The sequence below is a fragment of the Lactuca saligna genome, chromosome 1 (assembly GCF_052625555.1).
Source record: "Lactuca saligna cultivar CGN05327 chromosome 1, ASM5262555v1, whole genome shotgun sequence".
NCBI classification, from domain to species: Eukaryota; Viridiplantae; Streptophyta; class Magnoliopsida; order Asterales; family Asteraceae; genus Lactuca; species Lactuca saligna.
This window is the reverse complement of record NC_136417.1, coordinates 15,008,785-15,029,458: the sequence shown is the minus strand read 5'-3', so window position 1 is coordinate 15,029,458 and position 20,674 is coordinate 15,008,785. Positions and strand designations below refer to the sequence as shown.

Sequence of the window (20,674 nt, the reverse complement as noted above, 5' to 3'; positions counted from 1 at the left end):
CATTTTTTTTGTAAATATATGTTCGCATAATGTGCTTATAATAAAATAAGTATACATTTTTTTTGTAAATATTTGGATGCATATAAATATGACTATATTATAGTTTATGGTAATAACATATGAATAACTTCTGTTAGCGGAACCACTGTCAGGGGCTCTGCCCTGCTCTTAGACTCTGCTAAAGGTGCTATCTTCGGACCTCCAAATTTTCGAGTCCATATTTATCACTCCAATCATACATAATTAAGTCATGCATAATTGGATAATAAATTGAATTTAATATGTCTCAATAGTAACAATAGCTACACTAAAATATAAAATATGTCAATATCATTAAATTCACTTCTTTTTCTTTCTTTATTATTATTTTTTTCTAATAGAAAACTAACTAAAAGCATTACACTTTGTTAAGTTAAGTATTAAAGGGGCCAGTGAATTAAAGGGGTTAGTGATCGGGGGGAATTATGTGAATTGTAATGCGGCGGGTTGGGTTTCTTCCCCTTTAAATATTTTGTAATTTCGTTTGTTTAGATCTCTTTTGCCTGGCCTTGCTCCTTAGGCAGTAGCGTTAATAAATTTCCGTTTCAAAAAAAAAAAAAAAAAGATTGATAACTTAAGATAACTTTTTTTTTTAATAAAAATGTTTATTATTTTATATAGTATAAAAAGAAGTTTTAATAAAATGGACTAGTTTATATGATATAGAAATACAAAAAATTAATAGATTATTTTTTAATATTTGATAATTACTATTTATAAATATAAAATAACAAAAAACGATATGGAGAAAATCAGAAAAGGATAATTTGGCATGTGTTTTGGAGGTAAATCAGTAATGAAAGAAGAAAACTAAGATTACGACCTATATGACGTTTTAATGTTAAAACAATAGTAAAAATATAATTTGATTTCATATCGGAAAACTTTATCTAGTTTAGTTACAACAATCTAAAATATTACAGAATGGATTTTGTAGAAACCTTTATCTATTTTAATATATTACTATAGATAAGTTTTTTAATTGTTTTTATGTGGTTAATTTGTTTAACCTTTTTTTTAATGCGGTCCATTTTTTGATGAACCATATGAAATTTGAACTTTTCTGTAACTTTGAATAATATTGATTCTACGGTATTTAATTTTCAAATGAATGAATGATGACATTGATGATAACTTCATTTAACTTGACGATGCATGGGTAAATTTTAAAACAAAACTTTATCGATAATATATTGTTTACATTGCTTCATATAGAAAGCGACGTATGCATTTAAATGCTTCATATAGAAAGCGACATGTTCATTTAAATCCTATTTTAATTTCCCTTATGTTGTCGACTTTAATAAAAGAGAAAAAAAAAAGGAATTAAAAGATATAAATTATATTTTTATCCTTGCTTGGGTCTTGCTTCTTTTCTTTTATCCTTGATCAAAAGTTGATCGCTCTTGATGCATGCTCCTTCTTGCTTTCTTTCTTATGTTTGTTGACTGCTGCTTACTATGATTTTTCTACTACTTGCTACTTGCTTTTGTCGCAGAATTGGTACTCGGGCTTTCTTTCTCATTAAACATTAAACCGGAACAAAAAAAGATATCCAAATATACCGATTTATAAGTTTCCGTTGGACAAACTACTTAATTTTCTCCTGGTAAATATTATTTGAGCTCCATATTGGGGTTGCAAAGTTAAGGATTGCATTGGAGCATGAACATATGTAGGTGAAACCCCAAACGAGTATTCTCGAACAATCATAGCCACAACAATTTTCGCCTCTATCATTGCTAGATTTTGTCCAACACAAACTCTAGGACCCAAACCAAATGGGAAAAACGAAGCTAAATGGTTCCTAGGATCCACAAACCTCATTGGATTGAATTCATTCGCATCTTCTCCCCATATTCTTGCATCATGATGAACTTCGGTCATGGCCATAAAAAGTTGCGTTCCAGCCGGAATGTCAATTCTACCCTTTAACTTCACATTTTCCGATGCTTGTCTCATCATCATTACTGCCGGAGGGTAGAGTCTAAGTGTCTCATTCAATATCATGTTAATCTGTTAATATTCAAAATGTACAATTAATTAAGTCATAGCTTACAAATTAAGTCATGTGACTCGTGTCATTGTTAAGTCCATTAAGTAAAAACGAAAAAAAAAATACTATATATAAACTTACAATCTTTAAGTCTGTCAAATTCTCTGCATTGGGAAACGCATTGTGACCACAAACTCGAACAACTTCTTCTCGAGCTTTGTTTTGCCATTCTTGATGTAATCCAAGAAGAAGAAATGTCCATGTTAAAAGATTAGCCGTTGTTTCCTTTCCTGCAAAGTAAAATGTCTTGCATTCATCCACAATCTCCTCTAGATTAAGTACATCCTCTTTCTTGTATGGAGACATCAACGATTCAAGGAGTGTTCCACTATCTTCTAGTTTATTTTTGTTTTTCTCGATCAATTTCCTTATTAATCTCGTTGTGTCTTCATCAAGCTTCCACCTTTTCCTGTTATTTTTTGTCGGTATATACCTACACCAGATTGTTTGTGATTAACAATATATCTTTATGAAATAACAACATGACAAATTACACGTGAAAATATATTGTTAGATATTTACTTAAAACCCGGGATGTAGACATTTCGCAAGGCTTGTAATACTAATGCAACTTGTTGCTCTTGCAACTCAAATATTCGTTTTCCTTCTTTAAAATTGCTTCCAAAAGCCGTGCGTGATATAATGTTTGCAGAGAGATCATGAAATTCCTTGTGCACGTCGAATTCCAATTCGGCGTCGTTTCTTCCGCCAATTTTTGCATCCCATTTGTTCATCATATTTTGAGTGCTATCCACAATTTCGGGTATCCATTCCTGTATAGCCCAATTGAAACAAAAGTAGGCCCATTAGTTTATAGGATGCCTTTGCATGTACAGATTTAGTTACAAGTTAAATTAAACAAGTAAAGATTGAGTTACATTTTAGATACGTTGTACTTTCAAAATATATACACCAACATGAGAAAATATAAAAGGTGATGAAAAAGTACCTTAACTCTCTCCATGTTAAAGGCGTGGCTTGTGATCCTTCTATGAACAATCCACTTTTCACCTTCCAACCCCACAAGTCCCTCCCCAAACAAAGCTTTGGAAACCGGGTTGAACCGGATCTTCCCAAACGACCCGCTTTTGTTCACCAGTATCTCCTTGATCATATCCGGGTCGGACAAGGCCAGACGGGCCGTTGACCCGAACCAATACAGGAACGTATCGCCATAAACCTTCGACCAATTGTGGTAGTGTGGCATCACCCTCTGAACAACTCCGTTATGATTGAAAGAAACTGGCCGTGATGATTCTGCCTTGGCGATCATCCTCCGTCGGATGTCGGCGGAGTTACCGAAAAGTGGGCGGTAATTGGGACCTCTGATGCCTTGTTGACGGAAGTGGCGTTGGATCTGAAGTGGGATCCATATGAATTTGTAGAGGATACGAAATGAAATGAAGAACAGAGGAAGAAGAAGAAGAAGCAAGAACAGACTCATTGTTTTGGTTATGCGTGAAAGAGATGTTTGCTCGTGACCTGCAAATAGGGACCTTCAATGGCCGTTGACTATTGTGCAAAGTGATTTGTTTTGTTTTAAGTAAATTACTCTTTTCGTCCCTATAGTTGACACTCTTTGCAGGTATAGTCATATCTTTAGAATTTTTTATATAAATTACCTTTTTTTAAAAAAAATTATCTTTTATTGTTTCAAAGTTCAATCGTTTGGCGTATAAAACCTCTTTGTTTCCAAATTGAATTTAATAAAATAAAAGAAAAAGAGTTAGTGGAAATAAAAAACAAAATAAAAAAAATTGGTAATCCTGAATTTCATTAAAAAAAAATAATAGGAATGAAGTGAAAGAAAATAGAATTGTCACTTTCTCTTGTAATTTTGATTCCTATTTAGAAGGATTCGAAGAGAAATAACAAAATGTTTAATTTTTCTTCCACTTCTTAAACTCACGAACACAAATGACATTATTTTCCATTTTACATTTTTTCTCTCCTTACTTTTTTTTATCATCTTTTCCTTTCTATGCTACAACTCAGAAACTAGGCGGAAGATATCACAAGTGTTAGCATAATTTATTAAGCACTAGTTTATAACCCGTGGGAACCACAGTTATAAAATTAATCAAATTTTTATAGTAAAAATTCAAAATTATTAATAAGTTATTTTAAATAAATTATTAATTTAAGAAATATTTTTTATTAGTTATGTGAAATTATAATCATTGATTCAAATAAATATATAAAATTAATTGTTAATATATATTAGATATTTTTTTATTTGTGAATTAATGAAAACAATAATTTAAAATTTAAAATAGAATCACATTAATGATGAGGTCTAATAAATTTAAAATGGAAAACTAATAGATTGACAAGTGGCAACACATTAATTAAAATGTCTAATATGGTGACACATAGCAAAAGAGCTACTCTTTTATTAGTATAGAGATTTTTTTTGGATTATGTTTGATGTCACACCCCCAAATCAGAACGGCAGAATCGTTCGAGGGTGGATGACTTCATGTAGTATCGTAACAATTGAATACATAGTAAAGAAAGCAATATTAACATCACATATATAATTTAAAAGTTTACACTGTTGAAAAGTACTTGTTTCAAAAGAAATTACAATATGATGTTTTAAAATGAAATTAAACTAACGCCTCAGCATCCCTTCTTCAAAAGTTGCAGTTTACATGTATTACTGAATACCTGAGAAATACAAGTGGTTTTGAAAGAGTTGGTCAACATTTAAGCTAGTGAGTTCATAAGTATTTAGTGACAATGTTTATATGAAAAAGAATGAAAATGATTTGTTCACGTTAAATGTTCCAAGAAAATCTCATATTTCCTACATAGTAGATGATTGTTTGATTTGTTCCAAAACTGTTATGCAATAGTGCTTTTCATGCCTAAAATTGTAGTTTTATATGCAAATCGTTAAGGCATTTGAAAAACCCCGTAAATCAATGTGTTTTTAATACTCCATTTGAGTCTTTTAAGAATGCTATTTGACCAGGATGCCTATATCAATGTTCTTCAAGCGTTGGAAAGTTATGACGTTTGTCACCCCAGGCCTGCCGGCCTAGCTGTAACTAACAGCTTAGGTGTGGGATTGTCAATCCCGTATAGATTTATACACAAGTATCACGCTCCCCCTACATGGGATTATGGTATATAATACAAGACTTAAAATGCATACTTAAAAGTACGTGAAATATCTCACAAAATTTAGTATAAAACAGATTAACGTATGAAAATATCCATTTGTTCTTGTATATAAAAATATCTTCTTTGATTTAGTGTACCTAGTATGTAAATGTTCATGATTTCCTCGTAAACTATACCCATTATAGTTTTTCAAAGTGTGTTTCATTCATCTAGTAAACCCTAGTGTAATGTTTACTCATTATGTAAAGTATAACACGTAAAGTGACTTAACTGATCACATATACCTAATGTAAAAATGTAAAATGGAGCATTTGATTTTGTGTATGTGTGTGTGTGTGTGTGTATATATATATATATATATATATATATATACATGTATGTATATAAAGACGTTTTATTTCCACAAGACAAGGTGTTATTGAAAATAAATATTTCATACGAGAATACTCATGTAGTAGTTTATGAATCACATATGATTACTTAGATAAAAAGTTTATATAGTGAATCGTTAAGTTACACACGCTAATAACCGCGTGTTTTACTTGCATTCCCCCCCCCCCCCCCCCCCCCCTTAATATTGTATAAAAAGTATTTATAAAACATTTAAAAGCGTAGTTTATAGGGGGTATGAACTCACTTGAAAGATCAAAGACTGCGAGATGAAAACCGAGCAGAACTTTGACTCGAGAAAACGGATTTTTCTCGGGATTTTCGGGAGCACAAACGACCTTCGGGGCTTGAGTATGGACACCGGGGCTTCGGGATATCACGTGCACAGAAAACTAGGCAAAAATGCAAGAAAGATGAGAGAAAATGAGTAATTTCCCGGAACCCTCGCATCTCTTTTATAGGGGTTGGGAACCGCCTCGATACGCTGGGCGTACGCGGTTACGCTGGGCATACGCGTGCGTCATGCATGACCGCATCCTCGATTGCCTCGGAGCTCGGATGGGATGGGGCATAGCGTTGCATAGGGGGCGACGTGGACGATCCGAGGCCTAGTCCTCGCGTACGCTGTTACGCCGGGAGTAACTTGGATTGTGCCGGTGACTCCCCCTTTGGATAATACCGAAATTTGTTTTAAATTTATATTTTTATTATTTAGTAAACTTCAAAAATTCATATCTTCTTCATACGAACTCCGTTTTCGATGTTCTTTATATCCACACAGGTGAGACTACGCCCTACAACTTTCGTTTAAACTCCATCGGCAAATTTTGAAATTATTTTTATTATTTATTTTTAAAAGGTCGGGGTAAGAAAACTTCGTTAGAAATCCATAACTCCTATATCCGGTGTCTGTTTTTGCCAGACTTTTTACCGATGAAATACCATTGTTGAGACCTTCGACTCTGTTTTTAACTGTCGACCGCTATACGAAGTAAGATTTGGACGTTCTTTTTTATGTACGCTCACGGTTTAATGATATCTAACATAGTAGGTAACAAAATAGAGACTTTTTGTATATTTTATTTTTAAAGATAACTTCATTATTTTCGAAAGTCGTTACAATACTTGGCTTTTTAAGTCATTACATAGAATCGAAATATCGGGTTGTCACATTTGACCCATTAGACTTATAGCTAGGTTTAATCTTTTTAGTTTTTCCTAGTTAAATCTTTCTTTTTCTTTTTTAGTGTATTCTTTTTTATGATTCAATAATGAAACCTCATCATTATTTTGTTCATTAGTTTACATTAAGGATAAGAACTTCTTGTTGGATTAGGTGTCTATGGTCATACCGAAATTGGTATAACTTTGTGAAATAAAAACAAACTTATTTTTTGACTACCATCATAACTTAAAATAGCTAGAAATAATATTAACAAAGAGAGAGAGAGAGAGAGAGAGAGAGAGAGAGAAAGAGAGAGAGGGAGAGAGAGAGAGAGAGAGAGAGAGAGAGAGAAATGATTTATTAATTTATTATATGATTAGTAAATTAAGTAGAAATTGATTAGAATTAATCAAAATTAATTAGAAATTAATTTTGGATTAATTATAATTAATTAAAGATGGAAGGGTTAAATTGCATTTGTTCAATAGTTGATAAAATGAGGCAATTCTAGAACCTCCTAGCCTTGGATGGTTTTGCTAGGGTTCCAGAAAGTTTCTGAAAACTTCCTTTAGCTGATAAGGAAACTAATTTGAATAAGTTTAAAATATTATTATTTTAATATTCTAATTAAGGTTTATCCTTGTTAGAAAATCGGGGTATAGATATACTTGGATCAGTAAGAGTTGTGAAACACTTTCAGATTAAAGCATTTTGAGGGTACATCTAAATCTCTAATCAGATGAAACTCACTGTTTTTTCTAGAATAGTGAATGAAGAAGATGTTATGAAATATGTACCCAAAATGAATCCGAAATTGATCATATAACATAAACTAACTTCCTATCTTAAAACTGTCATATGGTAGTTATAGGAAAACAACTTCCTATCTAAAAACTATCATATTATCTGTCACATACTAACATAAAACTGAGTCACAAACTGTTATATTACCTCCCTGGGGTGCTGCCCCCGGACATCCGTCAGTTCAGAGGTTTCGCCTTTAAATAACAGTATACTTTCAACAATAACAAAATCAAACAAACGTTCACTCCGCACCATACTAATTTGTTTGATAATTGTTAAAGTGAAATTGATCAACAAATTAACCACATTACACTTAAGTAATATTAGTGATATAAAATCGCCAACAATCCTGGTATCGTAACAACTATAATAGGATCCTTAGCATAGGATTTTCGATCTAACCTTTTAGAGAAGTCATAGCCGAAAATTTCCTATGTATCCTCTCTCCAAATCATTTCTTAGTTTCGTATGTTTTGGGTGTCAACCATGAGAGGCAACCATATTTTTTATGCCAACCATCTGAAGTAGATATGAGGATTCAAGAGTGTTATACACGATTATAACATAAATGTATGTATTCCAATCAATTGATTTCGATTATACCAACTTTAAAAGATTGTTTCATAAGTATGTTGCTATAAATAGAAAATACATATATCTCTAGGTTGCATTAGCCCATAAATTAGATTTTATGATGTTTCCACTGTGAAATTAATTATTTGTGTAACGTCCGGTTCCTGGTACGTATTTTAAATAAGAATTTTGCACTTTTATATACTGGGACTCGACGAGTTGGAGGCCCCAAACTCGTCGAGTAAGGATGGATCTTGGTCGCGGGTGGAAGAGTCTACTCAATGAGTCGGAGGCCCCCGACTCGACGAGTAGGTCTGCCAAAGTGAAACCCTAATTTTCAGGGTTTGCACCCTATTTAAACCCCTTATATGGCCTCCACTCCAGCCTCCATCACCCTCAAAGCTTATTCACGAATCCCTAATCGGCTTGTGAGTGTTCTTGAGCTATTTTGTGCCATTTTAGTGATTTGAAGCTTGGAGAAGGAAGGAAAGGCTTGGAGATTCAAAAGGAGGGTAGTAGATCCAGAGCTTGGGTTGCATTTCCAGCTTGTTTGAGGTATAAAGCTTATAACTTGGCTTTCCATCACTTAGATCTTCTTTAGGGCTTGCATATTGTCATTTTTGGGTCATTCTTAAGTCACTCTCGGGATTTGAGTGCCTAATAGAGTAATAAGTTCAAATCTGAGAACTTTTAAGCTCAGGAAGCTTAAAATTGCCACCTTTATTGAGCTATGGCCCTATCCCATGCATTAGAACTCCTTATGGCTTAGTTTTGGTGTTTTAGCTTCATAACACCCATGCATGCATGTAAAGTTTTTTAACTTTACGTGTTATATCTGTTGGATCAGTGTCTACGGCTGTAACTATATTTGGTAAGTACTTGACCCGGTTGTGCATGGTCCTTTTGGGTTGCCTTCACCATAGCAACTTGACAAGGTGATTTAAATAGAGAGAAGAGATATTATTATTAATGTATTATAAGAATAATATGTTAAAGGAATAATAATATTATTTGATTGATATAAGTCATAAATTAATTAAGAATTAATTTGGTGACTTAAAAAGATTAATTAATAAAATGGGCATAAACTGTCAAATGTGTGATAGTTGAGTTTTAGGCTATGAATCCTTATGGATATGGGAAGGGGTGATTTTAAGGATATGGATATCCTAGAAATCGTCCAAGGCCTTATCTAGAAGGATCTTTGGATTACTTTGAGGCTAAGTTATCCAATTAGGGTTTAAGGTAAAACCCTAAAAGCTCATAGTATAAATAAACCCTTAGGGTTGGAGAAATCGGCCACTCTATGCATGAGGAAAACCTAGAGCCGATTTCTCACCTCTCTCCTTCTCTCAAATCATCTTCTTGCTAGTAGGTGTTTGTAAGCTATTAGAGGAGTGATAATTGTGACTCTAAGCTCCAAGAAAAAAAGAAGTTTTCAAGCAAGTAACTTAAGGTATTCTTCTAGATATGATTTCTTATGTTATAAAGTGTTTGTTTACACTAGATCTATGATTCAAAGTCTTGGATACAAAGCATGTTCAATTAAAGAAAACTAGATCCAAGCATTAGGGTTTGCATGTGCACATAGGAAAGTTCTTATGGCTAAAACCCATCAATATCGACCCTAGGAGGCCAGATCTATTCTTTGGATGCAATAAGCCCGACTAAAATCAATATCAAGCTAATATTTGATTTGTTCCTCGATATTGGCAAACCCAACTTTCCTTTTAGATCCTTTAATGGTGAGACGACCAGGGTCCTTTTTGTTTGCTAAGTTTCTCTTGTGCTTCTCTTTCTTTCTGTGAAACTTTTGTTTTTTATTTGTTGTCCATTTGAATTTCTTAGGTGGGTCGATTTCATATGCATCGAATTTCGGTTTGCCTTGTGATATAACGTAACACAATGTTGATTAATGTGATGATGAAGATCTGTAGTGTCTACAAATTTTCAAGTTTCTGAATTCCTACCAAGTGTTCAATGAAATGAATGAGGATAATTGGGTTCTTGGTGTAATATCCTGAAAATCACAGGATAAAATTTCATTTTTAATATAATCAAAACACTCATTTATTATTTATTCAAACATTTGAAAGTATTTAAAATAGAACAATTATCAAAGTACATTCACAAAATCACAAGTTGTGGAAACACACGGGTGTATGCGCTGCGAGCCTGCGATCAAGTCAGGCATTTCCCTTTCGAACCGTAAGTACCTGAAACCATAGGCCATAAACTGTAAGCACAAAGCTTAGTGAGTTCCCCAAAATACCACATACCATACATAACATGTGAGTCCTACATATCATACATATCAAACATGTGATAGGAGATGCTATGTGCCAACTATAGCCTTGCCATTATGCCATGAGTCGTATCATGTCTTCCTTGCCAGGCTGGGGCTAAAACCCTGGGTCTTACAGAGTCCATACTTTGGTCTTGCATACAAATTTTCCAGGAGCCACCTCCGGGTCTTTAATAAAATTGCCAAGGGCCACCCCTGGTCTTCCTTCAATACATAAATCAATAGGGTCGGCAGTTGTGCCTTCGACCCATAGATTACTGAGGAGACTCACCTCGTCCTACTGAATCACACTAATAATTCTTGATAGCTGGTCGGACAATCCCTCGAGCTATCAAATAATCAATAATACCCAATTAACAATTGGAATCGAATCTATATCCTCAATACAGACTTAGGGTAAAAGACCATTTTATCCCTCATCTAGCTCGGCCCAAGATTGAGGCCCAAATATTGCCCAATACATCCCATGGTCAACCCTGATCAAACTTCTGGTCAGAGTCAAAGTCAACATCCTATGTTGACCAAGCATGTCATGTTGCCCCTTAGACACGTTGTGTTCTGCCATCATCCAGATAATCAGGAAAACCCCTTAGACACGTTGTATTCTGCCATCATCCAGATAATCAGGAAAACCCCAGCCAATACTCTGTGTTGGCTTGCAAACACGCAGTGTTTGCCCGAGATTCAACAGCTTAATACAATAAGTTGTTTTCTTCGATTCCAAGAACTCGAAAGCTCGGATCTAGTCCGAAACATGGTCTAGAAGGATAAAGTTTCCATCTTTATCCATTGGGACTACCCAAAAAGGTTCAAACCAAATCCATAAAACTTAATAGTGCAAGGGCTTAACCAATAAGCACTTAATCCTTAATCCATAAAGACATAGCCCCAAAACATAGAGCTAACTTCCTTGAGCTGGAAAACCACGTAAAGTTGCCAAATTTACGTTCATGCATGTTTAAAAGAAGCTCTTAAGCTTAAAAGGGACTTAATAATTGACTTAATGCATTCATGACACCTAAAATCTCATAAAGCTTGCACCTTTATGCTCAAAGGGACCAAAACAAACTCATATCTTGAATAATAATGCCTTAAAACGTCTCTCATCAACCCCAAAAGGGACCAAAATCACAACAAAACACAAAAAAAGAGATCTAAACATATTCAAGACAAGATGCAAACTTGATACCTAAGAAAGCTTCCTCACAAGATGATGATTCTGAATCTAAAGCCTTTTCCCCAAACAAAGCAACTTCAAGATCTCCTCTTCCTTCATAAAGACCAATAATGAGCACCAAGAACTTCTTACTAGCTCAAGAACACCAACAAGAGACTTAAAGATCGATTTTAGGGTTTTAGTGTCAATGGAGGTTGGTAAGGAGACCAACCCTTTGGGCTTAAAGATTTTATATAGGGTGCAACATCCTAAAAATTAGGGTTTCCTTCCTAACTTCCAACGTATCGTGTTTAGACACCAACACGATGTGTTGACCTTAAGAAGAACCGCACTTTTCCTCAACTAGACATGTCGTGTTGGTTCCTCCAGTACGCCGTGTCCAGCCCTCAAAATGGGATTCATTCCTTACACTTGCTTCTCAAGATTTCGGGTGTTACACTTGGTATTGAATTGGCTTGAGTTTACAATGAATTGGCATACGGGTGTGAATTATATATAATATAAATATAGATTATCAATGGAGCAACTAAAGCGATTATGATTATAGATACCCGGTAGTAGGAGTGTAAGAGGTGAAAATGGAACCAAATAATGAACCAAGCATCACCTTCCAAAGCCAAGAAATGAACGATTGAACACACAAGTTTTTAGTTGCATCAAATTAGACAGTAGTGATAAATAACCATCATTTAAGAAAATTATAACAAAGAAATTACAAAATGATGATACTTAGGAAATACATGTGGAATCAATAATATGATAATGGTGATCTATACCCAACCTCCTCCATCATTGAATTCACCATGTTAGATATACAATTTTTTTTCTTTGGAAAAAATAGTCCCCCGAAAAGATGGATTTTCCCTCACGTGGGGGCACATGAAGGGGTTAACAACAACAATCTAATGGATATTAAGTCAGGGGACCTTTTCCACATACAAACATGCTCAAAATGCCCATGAAGCTAAAAAAGTTGAGGTTTTGACTAAACCCGAAAAAAAATGCATACCACATGGACCATTTTTGTAGTTTTGTCTTTTTTTAAATATGTCATGTTTTTTAAAATGTGTATAACTCATTGTTATGAAGTCGAAATTATTGGATTTTATGGTTGAAGCTTGGTTATTTGAATTGTATTAAACTTAGTTTTTCAGTTTGTAGTGGTTGAAAGTGCATCGATATTCTTGGTTCCTTTTTGAAAATGCATTGCCATTCTTTGTTCAATTTTGAAACTGCATTGTTATTCTTGGTTCCATTTTGAATGTGCGTTGAGATTCATGATTCCATTTTGATAGTGTATTCCTATTCATGATTCCAAAACTACTTCTAATTTGAAAAATAACCGAAAAACCAATATCGAGACCGGGACAAGCCCCGGCACCAACGTTACGTATTCCCGGTTCTTGTAAACTTTTAAATTCGTTTCCGTTTCCAAACCGGTTCGGTTCTAGTCTGGTTCCAAAGTTCACCCCTAATACAAAATAGATTAAGCATATTAAGAAAAAACTGATGACTAATGCCACCATATTAAATAGCACACAAGTTGAATACTTTAGCTTGCGAATCATCTATTAAGTCGATGCTAAAGAGAACCCATTTGAGATATAAATAGATAAACTAAACCTAGTTATCAAAGGCTATAAAAAACTTTAAAAAAGAACCATCTCTATCAGAATTCATCATCAACTTCCTTGAAACATTGAACATAGATAGCCAAATATTAGCGAAAGTGATAACACGAATCAAATTCAACTGTCAACGACCCATAAATGATGATGAATTCAATAACCCGTATTAATTGCATTCGACGGAACCCACAAATAGTAATGAACAAATTCAAATAAAAATCTAGAGAACCACATTGGAAATCTTGATAGATAGGAAAAGGGTTTATAGAAACAGGGACAATATAGTCGACTAATTTTTTTTATTTACATTTATTCTAAAATGTAAAAATAACTATAAAATATTTTTAAAAAGACGTTTTTTTAACGAATTTAATATTTTGAATTTTAATATTATGTGCAAGTAAGTTTTTAAATAGATTTTTCTTCGTTAAATGGACTCTATGGGTTTTTGAAAAGTAGTATTTTCAGGATATTTTGGGCCCTAACTTTTGACTTGTTACTTTTTTATTTTTAAAATGACCATTTTATTTTTGGACCCATATGAATATGATAAACCTTAAGAACCATTTGCGTAATATCTTATTTATTAATGTAAACTAAAGAAAAAATAAATAAAACCCTAACTTAATGCCTAAAATCGTTCATCTTCGACCTCCCACCCATACACAACAACTCTTTCCCTCCACCACGCCACTATGCTCCATCTCCATCGACGGTGTATCCATCGATTTTACGGTGTTGGGTTGCTCCGTCATAATAGACATTGTTTTTTTTTTTTTTTTTTTTTGCAGGTACAACTATACCAACATTGATTTTTGGACCTCAAACTTCATTTTGTTCTTATCGGTTGCTCATCGATTGTCTTTTTTAGCAGGTAGGGTTCATCATTTCCATGGGTGTGTAACTCTAACTTGTTTTTACTTTAACTACATGTCAATCGATTTTTGCATCACCACGTTGACGTCTTTGCAACGATGAGGCGCATGTTTTTTTTTTTCCCATTATTGGGTTTTAGATTTTTTATCACCATTGGCTGCTCTCATCGTTATTTATGTAAACATATGGTTTTTCGGTGAGATAAACATCAACAATTTGGCCGAATTATTTGAATAAATCAGATGGGATTGTACCATATAACTCATTGGTGTTAAGATCTAACCAAATGAAGCTCTTACAATCGCCAAGATCCGACAGAATGTTACTTGAAAAGGAGTCGTTCCTGAGCTTTAAAATGGCTAGATTTGATAAGCCATCAAGTGATGTCGGAATCTCATCGGGTAATTTATTGTTTGAAAGAGAAATCCATTTAAGATTGATGCAGTTGCTTAACGTCGATAGGATTGAGTCTATGAAATAATTGACATCAAGAATTAGATTTTGGAGAGGTTGAGTGTACCTTGACATAATCCAGAAGGGATCTCGTCGGAAATTTTGTTGGAACTCAAATCCGAAGTCTCTAACTTGGTCATTTTCGAGTAAGATTCCGGCAATAACCTGATGAAATCCATAACATAAAGTCTTCAAGTTACTAATTTCCTAAAGGGTTTTAATAGGTAGTTCACCGGAGAAATTATTTTACGAGGGACATCAAGTAGTTATAGTGAAGAACAGGGTGTTAAGCCGTCGAGAATGGCGTCGGATAGGTTGTTACCAAAAACATTCGGTTCGGCGGTTCCATGAGCTTTAGATATAGATTGAGGAGGTGTGAAGGAACCCTACTTGGAAATGATTGGTGGATAGATACAAAAATTGGATGCTCATGTTGACCAAATAAGATGATATCTCGTTGAGAAACTAGTCCCAAATGAGGTTAAGGAAGCTCAGACTTTATAAAATATAAATATTTGTGTATTTCTTTTTCTTTTTAAAACGTATATAAAATGTGATATTTTATTTATTTAATCAAATTATAGAAATGGTTTTTATATTACATTTTTCATAGTTGATCTAATCATCCAAAGGGGTCGGTTTAAAAATATTAGTGTTGTCAAAAGTTAGATTTTACATTATTATGAACAGATCAAACAAGTTTATTGGATAAATGTATACGAAAAAAACATATGGTTATCTAAATATGAACAAGAACCAAGGTTTCTTACCCGTTTTTGTAATATTTGTAAAGAACCGTCTCAAGGATTGTGTCTTGGGATCAGGCTCCAACAGTCAATGAACAATTAGGTTTGGCTTGGTTTAACCCACTTCAATCTCGATCATGGGCTAGGCTGTGTTGCTAGGTTTTTAAAACACATACAACCTAGCCCCTTATACGTTTGCAGCCTAACCCCTAACTAGTTGGGTTGGCCTAAGGCCTGACCATCTCCTCATACACAATGATCAGACAACCCAGTTTCATGTCACATCAATGGGTCGTATGACTACTTGCACTTAACATAAATAATCAAATATCATCAAAACGGGTAAGGAACTTTTGTTATTGTTCATAGAGTAAATTACTGAAATCGTCTTTATGGTTTGGTCAAAATTTCACGTTTGGTCCCTAACTTTTTTTTTGCACTCGGATCATCTCTATAGTTTGATTTCGTTGCGTTTTTTCATCCCTATGGTTTGGTTAAAATTTCATGTCTCGTCCCTAATTTTATGTCTGTAAGGGACGAAAAACGCAATAAAAACAAATCATAGGAACGATCCGAGTGCAAAACAAAAGTTATGGACCAAATGCGAAATTTTGACCAAACCATAAAGATGATTTCAGTAATTTACTCTTGTTCATATTTAAGTAACCATGTTTTTTTGTACACATTTGACCAATAAACTTGTTTGACTTGTTTATGACAGGGTAATGTTACCTCTAATTACCAACCATATTACTTTATTTTGAACAGGTCAAATAAGTTCGATGGTCAAATATATACGAAAAAAACATAGTTACCTTAATATGATCAAAGACAAAGTTAGTTACCTTTCTGGTTTATTAACCTATAGACCTTCTATGAAATTTTGTCATTTTAAAATTTTGAATCAAATCTGATATGCCATTTTAGTTATAACAAAAAGTTTTTTTTTTTTTTTTTTTTTTTTTAAAGTATGAAGGGATTTTATATATAAAGGTTACACTTGTACAGATCCAAAGGGATCTTTTAATACGTTCGTCTCATTAATTTTACTTAGGTGCTGTTTGTTTTTTTTGAAGCAAAAATCCATAAAGTCTGCGGAATACCTCTGCAACCCTCTGCAGTAGAAGAGATGGACCAAATAGCTGCAGATCATAATAAGAAGCGTATTTGTTTTTTTTAACATCTGCATGCTGCTGCAATTAAAATAGATTGATTATATAATTCGAAAATAGTTTTTTAATACCGAAAATTTATTAATGTATAACATTTCGGCAAAATTTATGATATTTCAGTAAAAATAATGACATTTTAACAAAAAATAATGATATTTTAGCACAAAATAATGATATTTCATGAACAAATTATTATTGTTCAATATAAAACAATCAACAAGAGTAAACAAAAAAAATGTAAAATAAGATTTTAGAAATATATAATCAATATTTTAGCAAGAAAAAAAAAAAGGTTGGAAGAGGTCAAACAAATGTTACGTCAAGAATAACACGCGCAAAGGTTTTTTAATCCGAAAACTTTTGAAAAACAAACAGCTGCGAAATAAAAAGTGTTGTGCGTGTGCTGCGCCGTACAACAATAAAAAGTCGGAATATGTTTTTTTTCCAAAAAACAAATCATCTTAGACCCTGTTTGCAAATTAAAAGTTGTTTGTAGATTTTTTTTCTTTTTACTGTTTTACAAGTGTTTGACAAATTAGTTCGACAACAATTAAAAAATTAAAAATTATATTAAATTAAAAATTAAAAATCCCAAAAAACTGTTCAAATAGATTTGGATTATAAATTTTTTATTTAAAATAAAAACTAAAATTTATTGATGAAAGCATGAAACCTTTTTTCAAATTATCTTTTTTAAATCTAATATGTGATATTCAAAAAAATCATCCCAAACAGACATTTAAGCTAAGCTTGGAATCCTAAAATTACATCGTAAATTTCCTAGAATAAATACACTAATATTACAAAGTACAAACTGAATATTTATTCTCTAGATTTAGTAGAAAAGAAATTGACCTAAAGTGGAGCCGGCTTCCTATCATCTGAATCATCCCAACCATCGTTTCCACCGGAGTTCAATCCCCTGAAAAAAGGAACGGCGGATGCTGCACCAGATGCATGGAGGCCACTTCTGATTGAAGTTAAGTATGCCGACAACCCACCGGAAGAACCACGGCTTCCGCCACCCATCCCCACCCCAAGAAAGTCTAACGTGGTGGGAGCGGGCGGTCCCATCATCAATTCTGTCAGACTGGCGGTGGGTGTGGTGGCGGTGAGTAGGCCAAGTCCAAGCCTGGCGTTATCATCTCTCTCTTGCTTCATCTGAACATTACTCCAGTGACCACCATTGGTGGTGTCGTGGTGATTATTACCGGTGGAAGACGACGGCAACGCCAAACCGAGTGCATGGAGGAACGAGGTGTTCGAAGACTTTGGACCCATTTGTGCTGCTTTTTGGAGCAGCGCCGTGGCGGAGAGCGCCGGTTGCGACGCCGGTAGATATTGACGGTAATGTTTGGTTTGTAGGTCGTGATCTGACGGCGGGAATAAAGAAGGGTTGGCGGCGTTGGACAAGTACAGCGACGACGATAAAGAAAGAGAGATTGGTTCTACTATCGCCGACGACGCAAAAATACTAGCAAATACACTTGTGTTATTTGAGGTGGAGCCACCGCTAACGGTGGCGGTAGCTGGCGTTGCTGTGGCCAAGCTTGTCGCCTTTTTTGTTCCAGACCCGTTCACTGCCGTCGCATTCTCCGGCAGTTCTGTGAATAACATTTTAACTTTTTAGTTAGATACAAAATTAAATATAATACAATCAAGCTTTTGCATTGGATTTAAAAAAGTTCGTAGGAGACAATCATGACGACTTTTACAAACAAAATATTCCTCTTTTTAATCAGCTTTTTCTTCAATGAGCTCCAGCGATGAAACATGGAGCTATGTATTGCACGCATTTTTCTCCGGCCAAAAAGCTCATATCAGAAAAAAAGAAATTAAACAAATGCAGTAAACGACAAATCATTTACCACACACGAGGAAAACAGTACTGAAAGTATTTTATGAAAGGGAGATTCCAAAAAAAATATCCAAAGTGTTAGGCAGATTTTATTAAAAAGAACCCACTTTGGATGGAATTGACCGGAGAAAGGACGTCTGTTGACGGAGTAAGCGGCGGTGGTGGCGGACTACACGGCGAAGGAAGAACAACTTCCATTATAGGAAACGACTGTTGAAGTGGTTGTGATTGATCTGAATTATTAACAGCGAGGGTTTGAGGTTGAGCTCTTGCGGTTTCATGTGCTAACGCATCGCAAAAAGCTCTATGAGTGATGAAACTATCCCTCCTTCATTATCAAAATCGAAATCAGAATGATTGCATAAAACTTTCACATAATTTGAACATGTTGAATAAAATTTAACCTAGAAAACAAAGTCCCGCAATCACATCGATACTCTTTGGAACCACAAATCTTCATATGTGCTTTCCAATCGGACTGGACAGCGTACTTCTTCGTGCACCGTTGACACGTCCATTTCTTCTCGCCGTGCTTCCTCGAGAAGTGCTTTTTGATGCCGGTGAGATCGCCGAGAGCTCTCGACGGATCGTGGTGGACGCAGGATTTCTCCGGACAAACATAAACACGTTTCCTGATTTCATTTCCCGTTCGTTGTTTCAGCTTCCATGGCAAGTTATGACCTCGACGATGAAGTTGAAGATTCTGGTCTCGTTGAAAGCCTTTGTTGCAAATATCGCAAATAAAGCGGTTGGTAGCTAGCAAACTGTTTGGTGATAGTGCGATCACCTCAGCATCTGGATCTGCAATCAGTTGTTTAAGAAGCAAAAAGTAAACGACCACTTCCAGAAATCAAAATCGGAAATTAAACAGAAAAAGAAAGTAAATTATACCAGGCGTTCCAGGAAGATTTCGCTTTCGTTTCGGCGGTAGCATCTCCGATGGCGGTTCAGCTTGATTTCCTCCGGAAGCACATTCAGTAGCTTCAACTGAAGTTCCAGAAACCGCCATCGCCGACGAATGCTCAAAACCGATGACCATAAGCACAATAAAGTAAAAAAACCAAATAGCTCAGTAGATTACTAACTACTACCTCACACCAAACATATTTATCGACATAAAAGCACTAATTCAATTGTGTATCATATCTACACCTCGTCGTTTGTAGTTTCTCTTTCAGGAAGCTAAAATCAATCAGAAACAACAAATTTTCGCAACAAAATCGATAGACACGCAGACAATTGCGTAAATATGAATAATTAAACAAAAGTAAACAATCCTCCGGCGAAAAACGAAATAAAACTGCAATCTCTGCAGGTAATTTGAGAGTTCATAATCGTGGCTGGAGGACGACGGAGACAAGTCTAATACGTCTGTTGTTTGACTGTGTGGTCAGTCACTTGTGTGCGAAGAGAAAGGAGTGAAAAGAGATGAAAGCGGTGGATGTAAACCATGGTTAGAAAGGGATTTAACTATGGTTAATTTTAATCTGCCATTGGCCCACAGGAGGTCTCATCATCAGAAGTGGGTCTAAAATCCTGATCGTCCACCTGGTTGAATCGGCGACAGGTTGGCATATGTCGGATAGACGTAGGACCAATACACAGCTACACTACACTGTGGTATTTACCATTTTACCTTGTGCTTTAGAAAAGTAAGTTTATAAATGGATAATGACTTTTTAAGAAAAATAAACTTTTGTTTGGTGTACATATTTAGTTATTGAAAAGGAATTTGCATTGTTTAATATGTAACACATTTATTAATATGATCGTTTGTTGTAGGTTGACTTGATAGAGAAATGTTTTATTATCGTTATATACATTTAGTTATTAAATTTTTTCTACGATTTATTATTAATTTTTTTAATCGTTTAAAATTATAACATTTTTAATTGTTCAAAACAGGTTCTAATTCCAAAATCAAGTATCTTTCTCATGCTCACACATATACAAGGGTGCAATAATTAGATTTTTTTTTTAAAAGTTAAGTAAAGAAGTTTACATAATATATGCAGTCTTCTAGATGTCCAATGCATCTCTAGTATTCAAATCTAGGTGAAAAACATATGTATATACATATGTAAAAAAGATGGAAAAAATGTTACAAGAATAGTTAGGGAAATTTCCAGAAAAGCCTCATAATTTTAGTTCAATTTATAAAAAAATCCCAAAATAAATTTTATTTACAGAAAAGCACAGAATACAGGTTAAAATTTCGAAAAAACCTTTTTCGGCCGTTTTCGCAGATTTTGCCGGTATTTTATCCTTTTTCGTTAGTTTGCTCAAAATTTTGGGACTTTCCA

At 34.4% G+C, this 20,674-nt stretch overlaps 2 protein-coding genes and 2 long non-coding RNA genes across 5 annotated transcripts; 1 reads left to right on the top strand and 3 right to left on the bottom strand.

The window, feature by feature from the left end:
- Window positions 1-1,199: 1,199 nt before the first annotated feature.
- Window positions 1,200-3,600, bottom strand: LOC145016510 (cytochrome P450 734A1-like). The gene is made up of 4 exons (XM_078974820.1): window positions 3,045-3,600; window positions 2,618-2,868; window positions 2,177-2,528; window positions 1,200-2,055 (listed from the first exon to the last, which is right to left on the bottom strand). The coding sequence occupies exons 1-4, from the start codon at window positions 3,537-3,539 to the stop codon at window positions 1,609-1,611; spliced, it is 1,545 nt and encodes a 514-aa protein (XP_078830946.1). The 5' UTR covers window positions 3,540-3,600; the 3' UTR covers window positions 1,200-1,608.
- A 1,007-nt stretch (window positions 3,601-4,607) lies between these two features.
- Window positions 4,608-14,847, bottom strand: LOC145016388 (uncharacterized). 2 transcript variants are annotated; one of them, XR_013666202.1, is made up of 2 exons: window positions 14,663-14,847; window positions 4,608-4,765 (listed from the first exon to the last, which is right to left on the bottom strand). It is a non-coding gene; the product is annotated as an uncharacterized LOC145016388 (long non-coding RNA). The 2 variants fall into 2 exon arrangements; XR_013666195.1 differs by lacking the exon at window positions 4,608-4,765 and adding an exon at window positions 10,189-10,372.
- On the top strand, window positions 13,695-15,191 carry LOC145016458 (uncharacterized). Its single transcript, XR_013666213.1, has 2 exons — window positions 13,695-14,741; window positions 14,820-15,191. It is a non-coding gene; the product is annotated as an uncharacterized LOC145016458 (long non-coding RNA).
- Window positions 15,192-17,225: 2,034 nt separating this feature from the next.
- On the bottom strand, window positions 17,226-19,788 carry LOC145016313 (zinc finger protein GAI-ASSOCIATED FACTOR 1-like). The gene is made up of 4 exons (XM_078974688.1): window positions 19,263-19,788; window positions 18,776-19,172; window positions 18,479-18,699; window positions 17,226-18,117 (listed from the first exon to the last, which is right to left on the bottom strand). Exons 1-4 carry the CDS (start codon window positions 19,408-19,410, stop codon window positions 17,369-17,371), a joined length of 1,515 nt encoding a protein of 504 aa, XP_078830814.1. The 5' UTR covers window positions 19,411-19,788; the 3' UTR covers window positions 17,226-17,368.
- Between the last annotated feature and the right edge of the window lie 886 nt (window positions 19,789-20,674).